Raw genomic sequence first — 12,978 nt, 5'->3', positions numbered from 1 at the left:
TTTTTTTTTTTTTTTTTGATATGGGGTTTTGCTCTGTTACCCAGGCTGGAGTATAGTGCATGATCCTAGCTTGCTGCAGCCTTGAACTCCAGGGTTCTAGTGATCTTCCCACCTCAGCCTCTCAAGTAGCTGGAACTACAGGTGTGCCCACCACCTTGCCTGGGTAATTGTGTGTGTATTCTTATAGAGATGGAGTCTTACTATGTTTATCAGGCTGGTCTTGAACTCCTGGGCTCAAGTGATATTCCCACCTCGGCCTCCCAAGTAGCTGGGACAACAGGTGCGCCCACCGCCTTGCATGGGTAATTTTTTTTTTTTTTTTAAATAGAGATGGAGTCTTCGTATGTTTGCCAGCTGGTCCTGAACTCCTGGACTTAAGTGATCTTCTTGCCTTGGCCTCCTGAAGTGATGGGATTACAGGAGTGAGCCACCATGCTCTGGCTTTGTTGTTCATCTCTTACTGTGCCTAATTTATACATTAAACATTAGCAGCGGTATGTATGTATGTACAGATGCTCTTCGACTTCCGATAGGGTAATATATCCTGACTAAACCCATTGTAAAGACCAGGAGCAGTGACTCATACCTCTAATCCCAGTACTTTGGGAGACCGAGACAGGTGGTAAGGTCAGGAGTTGGAGACCAGCCTGACCAACATGGTGAAACCCCATCTCTACTAAAATTACAAAAATCAGCCAGGTGTGGTGGCAGGCACCTGTAATCCTAGCTACTCCAGAGGCTGAGGCAGAAGAATCACCTGAATCCAGGAGGCGGAGGTTGCAGTGAGCTAAGACCACACCATTGCGCTACAGCCTGGGTGACAAGAGTGAAACTCCATCTCAAAAAAATAAAAATAAGTAAACTCATCGTAAGTTGAAAATATTGTAAGTCAAAAACGCAAAACTGCCCCACACTTAAGAGAATGGTTTCTACTGAATGCATATCAATTTTGCACTACTGTAAACTTGAACCATAATTTGGGAACTGTCTGTATAGGAAAATACACAGTATATATAGGGTTTGTTAGTGTCTGTGGTTCCAGGCATCCACTGGGGGGGGTCTAAGAACATATTCCTCCCCACCAACCCCCCAATGGGTAAGGAGAGACTACTGTACTAGCATCGTACTATAAGGACAAAACATACCATATCACACATCTATTATTTTCTTCAACGAGAACCAAACTCAATTATAATTTTTAATAAGCAACTCGATCTGTACAAGGACTAAGCTGGCCAGTTTCAGTCACATGTAAACCCTCTTTTTTTTTTTAAAACTACATTGAAGTTGTTGCTTCGTACAATATAAAAACAATGAAATACTAGCTCACTTTTAAAGAATAACCCTAAAAGACAATGAGTGACTACAGTACAAATGTCATTCAGAAATATTACAAGAAAATGTAATATTTTGCCTTTTAGACTCTCATGCTCTTCACAAGTATCCAGGGGAGTTTTCCAGGGGCTATATGATGTGTGACAAGAAAGCTGATTAAATGCAGAAGCAGATATGAGAAGGAAAGGATGCTTATAGGCTCGTAAATAGAGAAGCCCGGGCAACATAGTGAGACCCTGTCCCCACACAAAAATAAAACATTAGCTGAGTGTGGTGGTGCTCGCCTGTAGTCCCAGCTACTCAGGAGGCTGAGGCTGGAGGATCATTTGAGCCCAGGAGTTTGAGGTTGCAGTAAGCCATAACTGTGCCTCTGCACTGCAGCATGGGAGACAGAACAAAACCCTGTCTCAAAAAAAAAACAAAACAAAAAAACCCACGAAATTCTAAATTAATATTCTTCTTCTTACCAAATTGGTTTTTTAGAAAATATGCTTATTTTTTATTTAAAAATATTTGTTAACATGTGTTCATTATTTACAAGTATTTTTTATATTTCCCAGTTTTAACTTCTAAATGGCAAATATCAGATAAATATAGCCCACATAAACAAAAGTTCTTTTTGGCCTTCCATAGTATTTAATAATATAAAGAGGTCCCAAGTCCAAAAAGCTTGAGAACTACTACCGCATAATAATTTAAAGTTAAAAAAAAATTAAATGAATAAATGGCTGTTACAAAACAAGCACAGATACTCTTGAGCAAAAAAGGTCTAATACCTTTGCTATCCTAAAGACTGCCCCCAAAAAGGTAGTTTGACAGTCAGAAAAGAGAAAATACTAGGCTAGAAGGGATGTAAGGGGGATGTTAAACACGAAGTGGAGGCAGATGGTTAGATGAATAATTATTCATGCAAATTAGAGAAACTTTAACCGATTGGCTAGCTGGTAAGAAGACGAACAAGACAGAATGGTGGTTATTTACAGAAAAAAATGAAAATCAAATAGCATAAACTGAGGTGAGAAACAGGAAACTAGAGCCAAATAAATGATATGAGAAAACAGTAAGATTTATAGTAATAGATCTTATAAAAAACTAAGCTAAGAACAAACCACACAAGGCACACTTAAAGCCAAGTCCAATGATACCTAATTCAAAAAGGCAAAGCAGGCAGCCAAGATGTCTTTGTTGCTCACGCATTTTCCCAATAAAACATATTTCATATCGTAAAAATGTAGACGCTTAATCTCTGCTTCCTCTGATACATAATACATATGTGAAACATCCAGACATGACAGCTCTAAGTACATAATTATTCCTGCGGTCCCCAAAACGTAATCACGCTATGAGACAGGAAAACAGTAACTGGAAAACAACCAGTTAAAATACCTATTGTCCAGGTTTGCAATTTGGTAAAAACAGCATACAATTTTGTAAGATCATCCTCTGTTATGCAATCTAATACATTTTTCTACAAGTGAATTAAAGTCAGATCTGTAGATGCCACCAAAAAGAGTAAGAGTGTTCAAGATGTTCTCCATCTTCAATTCCACAACAGGGGTCTCTTGGGAGCCTCTTCATCTAGGAATTGCCAGGCCTAAGGAAACTCTTCCTCAAGCTCTAGACTGCCTGCCAGATGCAATCATTAGAGACAGTGGGATGCCTATGTATTCTGTGCTGCCACATTTAAACTGAATATATAGCAACTAACGCTCTGTACTGATAAAGCTCTCAGTAGCACTTTGATGATCTGTGGTTGTATATTTAAGAGTGACCTTAGGGAACTGTTGCCCATTAGAAGTTGTTCCAGCGACGTACAAAAGGAATTAATTTGGATTAACAAAGGTCCCACGTACCCTATTAATTCTTTACAAACCTTGTAACTGTGTCTTTTCAAAAGAAAATTATATGCACACACATAAAGATATATAAAAATACTTCAGAAAACTTGCCTATTTACCATTATTTGATGAAATGTGCTATTTCAGCATACAAACATGGTTTGGAAAGTTAACATGTCAGTATATTAAAACTCAGTCCATTATTTTTTAAATAAAATTATTCAAGTAATTTAAAACTTCATCAGAAATAATCACCAGAATCTTAGTATCAACTAAGTTCTTTAATTCTCACAACTGCTTTCAAATAATTTTACTTTCATTTTCCATTATTACTAACCACTTTCTATAACCCAACTATTATTTTACCCTTATGTTGATGTCATTCATTAAAAGACTTTATCAGTTAAGACATCATTTTTTATTAAAGATTACTTTGTTGGATATCTAAAAATATAGTTAGGAGAACTTTCTATCCTAGTTCAGCCTTGTAAAATTTTATGACATGATGTGATTTTGAATTATTTGGTTAAAAGAAAGCATGACAGTTGAGATACATGAAACTATTCCATTAAAATTATATTTTTACTATCCCTAAGTATCGTTTAAGCAAACTTACTCGTTTGAAGTCATTCATATTTGTTGCCTGGACTGGAGTACCAATAAAAGTAAAATATGAAATTCTTGTTGTTTCCTCTTCACCTTGATTCGACTGAACAAATATCTACCAAAAAAGTTTACATTTATAATTACAATCCTTCTTCACAAACATGCTTTAAGTTTAATCAATTTCCTTAAATTACTAATAAAAATATTCTCCATTCTTTGTAAAAATTAACCTAGGCTGGGTGTGGTGGCTCATGCCTGTAATCCCAGCACTTTGGGAGGCTGAGGCGGACGGATCACCTGAGGTCAGGAGTTCGAGAACAGCCTGGCCACCATGGCAAAACCCCATTTCTACTAAAAATACAAAAAGAAATAACTGCGCGTGGTGACTGGCACCTGTAATCCCAGCTACTAGGGAAGCTGGGGCAGGAGAATCGCTTGAATCTGGGAGGTGCAGGTTGCGGTGAGCCGAGATCATGCCACTGCACTGCAGTCCAGGCAACAAGAGCAAAACTCTGGCTTAAAAAAAAAATTAATCTAAATAATATAATACTAAGACTAGTACTCCTAACAGGACTATTAATTATAAAGCTGTTTGCCCTGCTATTCTTTCTCCAGAGATGCCATGGCAAGACACCAATCTATACAAGCTCATGATAATTTGGTGTGATAGTATGGAGTCGTCATTAAGTTCTTTTTTTTTTTTTTTTTTTTGAGATGGAGTCTCACTCTGTTGCCCAGGCTGGAATGCAATGGCACGATCTCGACTCACTGCAACCTCTACCTCCCAGGTTCAAACCATTCTCCAGCCTCAGCCTCCCGAGTAGCCAACCACCACGCCCAGCAAATTTTTTTTTGTTTTTTAAGAGACAGAGTCTTGCTCTGTTGCCCCGGCTGGGGTGCAGCGGCACCGTCTCGACTCGCCGCTACCTCCACCTCTCAGGTTCAAGCAAGTCTCCTGCCTCAGCTTCCTGAGGAGCTAGGACTACAGGCAAACGCCGCCATGCCTGGCTTTTTCTTTTTTGTATTTTAGTAGAGACAGGGTTTCACCGTGTTGCCCAGGGTGGTCTCGAATTTCTGAGCTCAGGCAATCTGCCTGCCCCAGCCTCCCAAAGTGCTGGGATTACAGGCGTTAGCCACCGCGTCCAGCAATTAAATTCTTTACAGAGAATGTTGAAAGGGTATTAAGATTTAACAATTACAATGGGACAGACTAACATTGGAAATTTTATTAAAATTATAGTTTTTCACTGCGAATAAAACTGAAGTTATATTCTTTCCGATATTCCTGTATCCATTCTATTTCCTAGAGCATTAAAAGAAAAAGTAGTATTGGGAATCAGCTCCTAAAATAATACTATGCGCCTCACATTTTTTTTTTAAGCTTGACTCTATATTTAAAACTCCCCTCAGCATGTTAAAACTAAAAGCTTTACTCATTGATCCTTTGTCATACATTGGATTTTTAAAATTTGCTCCATTTCTAAAAACACAATATTCTAGGTGCTGTCTACTTTAAAATATTGCACCTATCTCTTTTTTGAGACAAGGTCTCATTGTTACCTAGGCTGGTCTTGAACTCTTCAGTGCAAGTGATGCCCCTGCCTCAGCATCCCAAGAAGCTGGGACTACCAGCATACCACCATGCCCAATTAAAAATTGCCTCTCATGATTTAAACAACATACTTCTTTCATTCTGAGATGCCACTCATTGGTCAGTTTTCATTGTTTTCAAAGGCAGCCATATATTATTTCAAGAAAATATTTGATAACGACTATACTAAGTTTAATATAACCATTTTCTTTGATTTCATTTGAATAGGATATTTCTAATACTTAAAACTCAACTTGATTATAATTCTTTTTTTTTTTTTTTTTTTTTTTTTTTTTTTTTTTTTTGTGACCCAGGCTGGAGTGCAACAACACAACTGCGGCTCCCTGAAGCCTCAATCTCCCAGGCTCAAGTGATCCTCCAGAGTAGCTGGGACTACAGGCGCACCACCACGCCCAGCTACTTTTTGTATTTTTTGCAGAGATCGGGTTTCACCATGTTGCCCAGGCTGGTCTCAAAATCATAGGCTCAAGCCATCTGCCCATCTTAGCCTCTCAAAATGCTGGGATTACAGGAGTGAGCCACTACATCCAGCCTGGGCGATGTACTACTTCATACTACTACTAGGTATATTCTGTGAAACTCTCAAAAACATTCTTAAATGAACACATACTTTAGCATTCTTCTAATTTACAAAAATAGAATTATTCCATCACAACAAACAAATTGTACCAGTTTGGCATGACATTCTCAGTGGCTCTGTGCTGGTTCCTACTTTCTTTTTCTAAATATTCTACTATTCTTTTCTCACTGTCCTACCTATTCCTCTAAATGACTGTAGGTAAGAAGCGTGAGCTGGGTTTCAATGCTAAATTTTTTAAAAGCAATTAATAACTGCTAAAAAGTAGGTGATTCTTATGAGTAGCACTTTAATAATGACATCTAATATACATCACTTAAAATCACCTCAAGCACTAGTCAATCTTCAGAAAGGCTGGGTGTAGTGGCTGAAGCCTATAAACCCAGCACTTTGGGAGGCTGAGGTGGGAGGACTGCTTGAGCCCAGGAGTTTGAGACCAGCCTGGGCCACACAGGGAGACTTCATCTCTACAAAAATAAAAAATTAGCTGGGTGTGGTGGCATGTGCCTGCGGTTGCAACTGCTTGGGAGGCTGAGGGAGGATCACCTGAGCCCAGTAGGTCAGGGCTATACTGAACCAAGGTTGTGCCACTGTACTCCAGCCTGGGCAACAAAGCAAGAACCTGCCTCAAAGGAAGAAAAAATTCAGATATACTTTAGGTCATCTTATAAAATGTAATATTATCTTTTTAAAAAGTCATTTTTAAGGCAGGTGCAGTGGTGCATGCCTGTAATCCCAGCATCTCAGGAGGCTGAGGTGGGAAGATTATTTGAGCCCAAGAGTTCAAGTCAGCCTGGGCAACACAGCAAGACTCCATCTCAAAAAATATATATAAAAGTCATTTTTACTAATATCATGACCACTACACTTTCAAGAAAAGTAAACAGGATTTTACAAACGCATCACTACTTATTACCAGGTATAAAGAATAAAGCACAAATATCTTCAGTTTTAGTATCAAGTTGTAGAATAAATTACTAGCAAAAGTTACCATATACATATAAAATAACTGACAAAAACCCACAAATATTCAAAAATCAATCTGTCCTTCCTCTTTAGGGTACATAAATTAAAAAGAAGAAAATTTATTCTATTGTACATTTTACTCATTTCAAACTGAGTGGATAAATACCACTTTAAAGAATCACTTAGACTCACCTAGGATACTGAAAATAGTGTTGTTACTCACAAACCTATTAAATACATATGGATGAAATACTACTTACAGTTACACTGTTAACATTCTGAAACTTAACATAACGAAGTGGAACAATGCCATCTTCTTTAATATCATCCTCTGTCAGTTCCAGAGCTTGAGTTGGTTCACTTCGTTCTGCCTCTTCAAAATCCATAGATCGGGGCAGGTTGATAAAAATTTTTACATATTTAGGGCCTTGACCTATAAAATGGTAGAATAAAATGAAATGTTGAAAAACCTCAAATATACTATACTCCCTTTACCACAACACTCACACTACACACAGACACACACAAATCAATATACATATACTTCAAATAACTCCATTATTAGAACTTGTACAAAAGTCTGAGTATTCAGGCAGCCAATCCTTTAGTTTCCAATACACGTTTACTGTTCCTTCTCGGCCTAGCTAACACTGTGGTAAACATTAGGAATATAAGATTAAAACAAACACATACACATAGAGCAAGTCCCTGCCCCCAACTACAAAAGACATGCTACGATAAACAAAATACCACAGGAGAGGAGGTACAAGGAAGGTGACAACGGATTCTGACAATATATGCAGGTTAACAAAAAGCTTCATAAAATAGCATTTGAACTAGATCTTATAGTTGCCAATAGTTGGTACATTTAGTTATTTAGGAGGAGAGCCTTATCAGTGACAACATTTAACCAAAAGAAAATTAATAAAAATTGACAAATTTCATTTTAGGGATTAGATTAGGATGTGCTAAGTGGTAAAGTCCCACGTATAGAATGCCTTAATCCCTTTAACTTCAAGGAACAATTTAACACCCATATTTTGTGGCTGAAGAAGGAAAAGTAAGACTCATTTCTGCAGCATTTGCTTATAGAAATACTTTGTAATTTCAGAGTAAAAGTACAATTTTATTACTAAAAAATTATTAACATAAAAATTTAGCAGAATAAGAAAATGCTATCTTCTAAATAAGGCCTTGGCTATTTCTTCCAATCAATCAAAAAAATATCAAACCCTAGTCTCCATTCCCCATTACCCCTCAGAAAAGCTTAACAGAAAAGAAGAAATGGGGGGGAAAAGGAAAATTCTTTATTTTAGAAGAGAAATCCTAAGTCTGCACAATAATATTTACATGCATCGATATAAAAAATATGACACTATGAATAGGGCACAAACAGGAATATCTGGAGCCTCAGTTTTCTGACTTAAAACAAAAGGGGTTTGAAATAAATCTTTCAGTTTTGATTCTAAAACATGGCTGCTCAGAATCTAGTTTTAGAACAGTTGGAAAAACATATTCAGCACTTCTCAGATTAAAAGGAAACAAATGTTAAAATAAAAAAGTATAAAAATAACTAAGTTCTCTTTCTTTCACACTTTTAGTACCTCATAATCTCACATTATTTACCCATTCATTTATATCTTACTTTGTTCCAAAACAAGCCAGGCGCAGTGCTCACACCTGTAATCTTAGCACTCTGTGAGGCCAAGGTGGGTGGATCACCTGAGGTCAGTAGTTCAAGAACAGCCTGGCCAACAGTTGGTGAAATCCTGTACTAAAAATACAAAAATTAGTCAGGCGTGGTGGTGCCTGCCTGTAGTCCCAGTCCCAGCTACCCAGGTGGCACAGGTGGGAGAATTGCTTGAACCCAGGAGGCAGAGGTTACAGCAAGCTAAGATTGCATCACCAAACTGCAGCTTGGGCAACAGGACAAGACTGTCTCCAAAAAAAAAAAAACTACCTCTACTTAATAAAAAGTTTTAATTTTATGCTAACAGTTCTACAAAGCAGGAAGTTAGTTTAAAGAAAAGCTATCCTTTACTCACCATTATCTGGTCCTTGAAATTTCATGGAATAAAGCTTAACAGGTTGATTGAATGCCACAGTAATAAGTAGCTGTGGAGAAAAGAGTTTCATTTTAAAAGGGCTCTTGTACACCTTGAGTACACAAACTACCGCAGTAGGATGAAAATAACAGGCAAGAAAAAAAAAAACCTAATTCATCGAACAAAACCAACGTAACATGAAAAATCAGCAAGTTGAAAGTCACTTGTTAGATAACATTTGAGAAATACCACCATCAGTTATTTATGTAAGGGAATACAAGAAAAAAATTCATCAAGTAAATACTAAAACTATGCATAGGAATGTTAAGGTCTTGTGAGCTATAAAGTGGCAAGCAACCTGCTTTCTAACAAATCAAACAAAAATCGCAAATTAAAATTTAAACTATTCATTTTAGCATACAGCTCTAGGATGGTTTGTCAAGTATCTATTCACATAACTTGACGATTTAGAGGCAATACACAGGTTACGCAAAGACTAGCCCTGAAATGGACTCTGATCCCAAACTTAAGAGAATAGGGCTCTTACAGCTCCGAGGTAACCTCCAAACTTCCATCCTACATTTACTTGACTGACTGAATCTGGAAGGCCACATAAGGGAAGAGGAATATGAAACACTGTCAGAAAGCCTATCTCTCTGAAACTCTTCTGGATCATTTGCACAATCTTCTTTCCAGCCAAAAGTGCGTTGGATGTAAGTACCTATGTTTCTACCCTGGAAAGATTTCCTGGGTAGGAAAATCTCAGGAAGCCTGAGCCAGTCCTGCTGATTAGCATTCTCACATTATTTTTAGGGCACCATTTTACAAGAAACACAATGTGAATGACACTCTCAAAGTTGTAAAATATGGTGGCTCTGGGGTTACAGCATAGAAAAGATGGGGTTTGGATTTATGATTCCAGAATCATGTTGTGGTTTATCTGCCTGAGAAAATAACTAGGTTATTTCCTTTAGTTACACCAATACTTTTTATACTCAACCCATAATAGGGTATCAAAAAATAATAAGCATGACATGATTAGGGAACTGAACTGTAGGTGAAGAGCAGAAGAGATGAGAAAGCTTAAAGCAGATCAAGTCAGCCTCTTCCTAAAGCCAGTGAAGAGTCATTTCACTCTGGTAAGGAAGGGAAACATGCAGATTTATATTTTAGAAAAATAACTTTTGTTATCATATAGAAGATGAACCAGAATGGGCCAAATCAGAGACAATGGAAGAGAAAGTAAACTGAGGAAAATAGCCAAAAAGTTAAAAAGCTTGATCAAGGAGGTAACACCCAACTTACTCTGTGATAAGGGCAAGGCAGGGAAGCATAGGGAATATAATACAGGTTTCTATCTAGGAGAAAGGAGTTAGCCACATGGAGAGGGCTCATCTCATTAGTCTCTATTTCTCAGATACAAATTCATCTGGGTGGGAAGAAGGTATGGAAGTCAGGTCAAGGATGAACAAAAGGACCAAACAGTGGTAACAGCTCAATTCTGCAGTGGGTCTCATCCAAGAGTTCAGCAATTTTTCTTAGTGCACCTAAGTTCTTTTATGTGGCAGCCCACATACAAGATCAGAGAAAGGAGGTGGGTATGTATGGTTAAAAAACAAAAGTCAAAGATACTGAAAGCTACAGAAATGAAAGGAAGAAGTGATCATCTGGGAAGGAGAGACAAAAGCCACAAGATGGGAACAAGATAAAGAAACAAGAGCAGGCATAAATAGTGATAATCCCCACAAGCTTAACTTCAGCCCTTAATTACCTGTTCATCACAGTCAGATTCCAAGAAGGTCGTGTCTTTTCGTAAACAGTTGTCAAATCCATGCTCATCACTTTCATTAAGACATTCACAACCAGCTTTGTTAATAAAAGGCATTAAATCCATCTGAAAAAAAAATTAAATCAAGATTTTAGGCAACATATTTGGATTAGGTATAAAAATGTTAATAAAACAATTTAAATCTGTGATTCTCTTTAGGCAATTTTAAAGAAAACACTTTTAAAACAGTTCACAAAACTTTTACAGTAGTCCTTTTATTTGCATTTCTGACTGAGATCTACCATCAATTATTAAAGCCAAATCTAGGCTTAGCCTACTTATTAATGTATCAGAAATTATGTCTTTAACACTAAGATTATAAAATGTTGACTTATACTTTAAAAACTAAGTGTTTTACAGAAGAAAATATGCAAATTAAAATATCTGTAAGATCCAATAAAAGCCTATTTCCCTCCTAGTGGCCAAGGACTCTTTCTATCTATGAAGATGTCTGATTTAAGATGAGTAGCAAATAAGGACTTACAGTTTTTATCATGAAAAATTTCAAACAGACAAAAATATAATAACGTAGTGAATCCCATGTATCCACCACCTCCAGCTATAATCATCATCAACTCAAGGCCACTCTTGCCTCATCTTTAACCCCCAACTACATCCTAACTCTCCTCCTGATTATTTTGGAAAAAAAAAAAAAAAAAAATCTTCATCATCATGAACATTCAGTGTGAATTCTAAGCAATAAGAAGTTAAAAAAAACTCACACACAGTCCAATATCATTATCACAATCAATAATTCCTAACACCATCAAACAGTGCAATATTTCCTCCAACCTGTCCAAAAATATTTACAGTTGAACATGTTACACTCAAAGATAAAAAAAAAAGCATATGCCAAAGAAAAAGGCCTGGTACTGATGGCTCCATGCCTCAATCCGCACTTTTTGGGAGGCTGAGGTGGGTGACAACCTTGAGCTTAGGAGTCAAGACCAGCCCGGGCAACACAGTGAGACCTTGTCCTTTAAAAAATAGCTGGGTGCATTGGCATGTGCCTTTAGTCCAGCTAATAGGAGGCGAACTGGGAGGATGCGAGATCAGGAAACAAAGGCTGCAGTGAACTGAGAATTGAGCCCACGTACTCCAGCCAGGCGGCAGAGCGAGACCCTGCCAAAAATCAAACAAACAAAAGATAAACATTATATTGGAGGCCGGTGGGGGTGGCTCACCCCTGTAATCCCAGCATTTAGGAGTCGAGGCGGGCAAATCGCCTGAGGGTCAGAGTTTGAGACCAGCTTGGCCAACATGGTGAAACTCTGTCCTACTAAAAAGACAAAAATTAGCCAGGCATGGGGCAGCACCCTGTACTCAGCACTTGGGAAGCGAGGCAGAGAACTCTTCAACCTGGGAGGTGAGGGGCTGCAGTGAGCCAAAGGATCGCACCACTGCACTCCAGCCCCGCAACAGAGCAAGATCCATCCCAAAAAAAAAAATTAATATATATAATAAGATATATATATAAAATAAATTATATTTGGTTCATATGTCTCTGAAACCTCTTTTAATCTAGTCATTTAGCTTATAGATTTCTCAATACTTTGGATTTTACTGTTTGCTTCCCTGTGATGTCAGTCAGCACATGTCCATCTCTGTATACTGTAAACTAACACTTCCATACCTCCCACACAACGTCTGAGTTGTGTTAACAGCAGTTGGTCATGCTTGTCCTGTTTCTGACCTTAGTAGGAATGCTTCCAGTGTTCCCTTATTAAGATTTTACTGAATGCTTTAGGAATAAAGGGGTATTTAAATTTGTCAAATGCCTTTTCTGCATATTTGGAGATCATGATTTTTTTCCATAGGTCTACTAACGTCACAGATTAAGTAAACTTCCTAACATAAACATCTCTTACATGCTTTAAAAAAACTCAATTTTGTTTTTTTTTCTTTTTTTTTTTTTTGAGACAGTCTCACTCTGTCGCCCAGGCTGGAGTACAGTGGTGCAATCTTGGCTCACTGAAACCTCCACCTCCTGGGTTCAAGTGATTCTCCTGCTTCAGTCTCCTGAGTAGCTGGGATTACAGGCATGTGCCACCACGTCTGGCTAATCTCTGTATTTTTAGTAGAGTTGGGGTTTCACGTTGGCCAGGTTGGTCTCCAACTCCTGGCCTCAAGTGATCTGCCCACCTCAGCCTCCCAAAGCGCTGGGATTACAG

General features: G+C 37.9%; 1 protein-coding gene across 1 annotated transcript in view; it reads right to left on the bottom strand.

The window, feature by feature from the left end:
- The window catches only part of TXNL1 (thioredoxin like 1), a 35,739-nt gene that overhangs the window by 4,525 nt on the left and 18,236 nt on the right, over positions 1 to 12,978 (bottom strand). Inside the window, 4 exon segments of the mRNA XM_017890506.1 lie at positions 3,790 to 3,894; positions 7,195 to 7,367; positions 8,980 to 9,049; positions 10,751 to 10,873. Of these exon segments, the coding sequence (XP_017745995.1) occupies positions 3,790 to 3,894; positions 7,195 to 7,367; positions 8,980 to 9,049; positions 10,751 to 10,873 (471 nt within the window).

The sequence above is a fragment of the Rhinopithecus bieti genome, unplaced genomic scaffold (genome assembly GCF_001698545.2).
Source record: "Rhinopithecus bieti isolate Rb0 unplaced genomic scaffold, ASM169854v2 scaffold_17861, whole genome shotgun sequence".
In the NCBI taxonomy this organism is placed as follows: Eukaryota; Metazoa; Chordata; class Mammalia; order Primates; family Cercopithecidae; genus Rhinopithecus; species Rhinopithecus bieti.
Note: the sequence above shows the minus strand (reverse complement) of the source record. Positions and strands in the feature narration are given on the sequence as shown.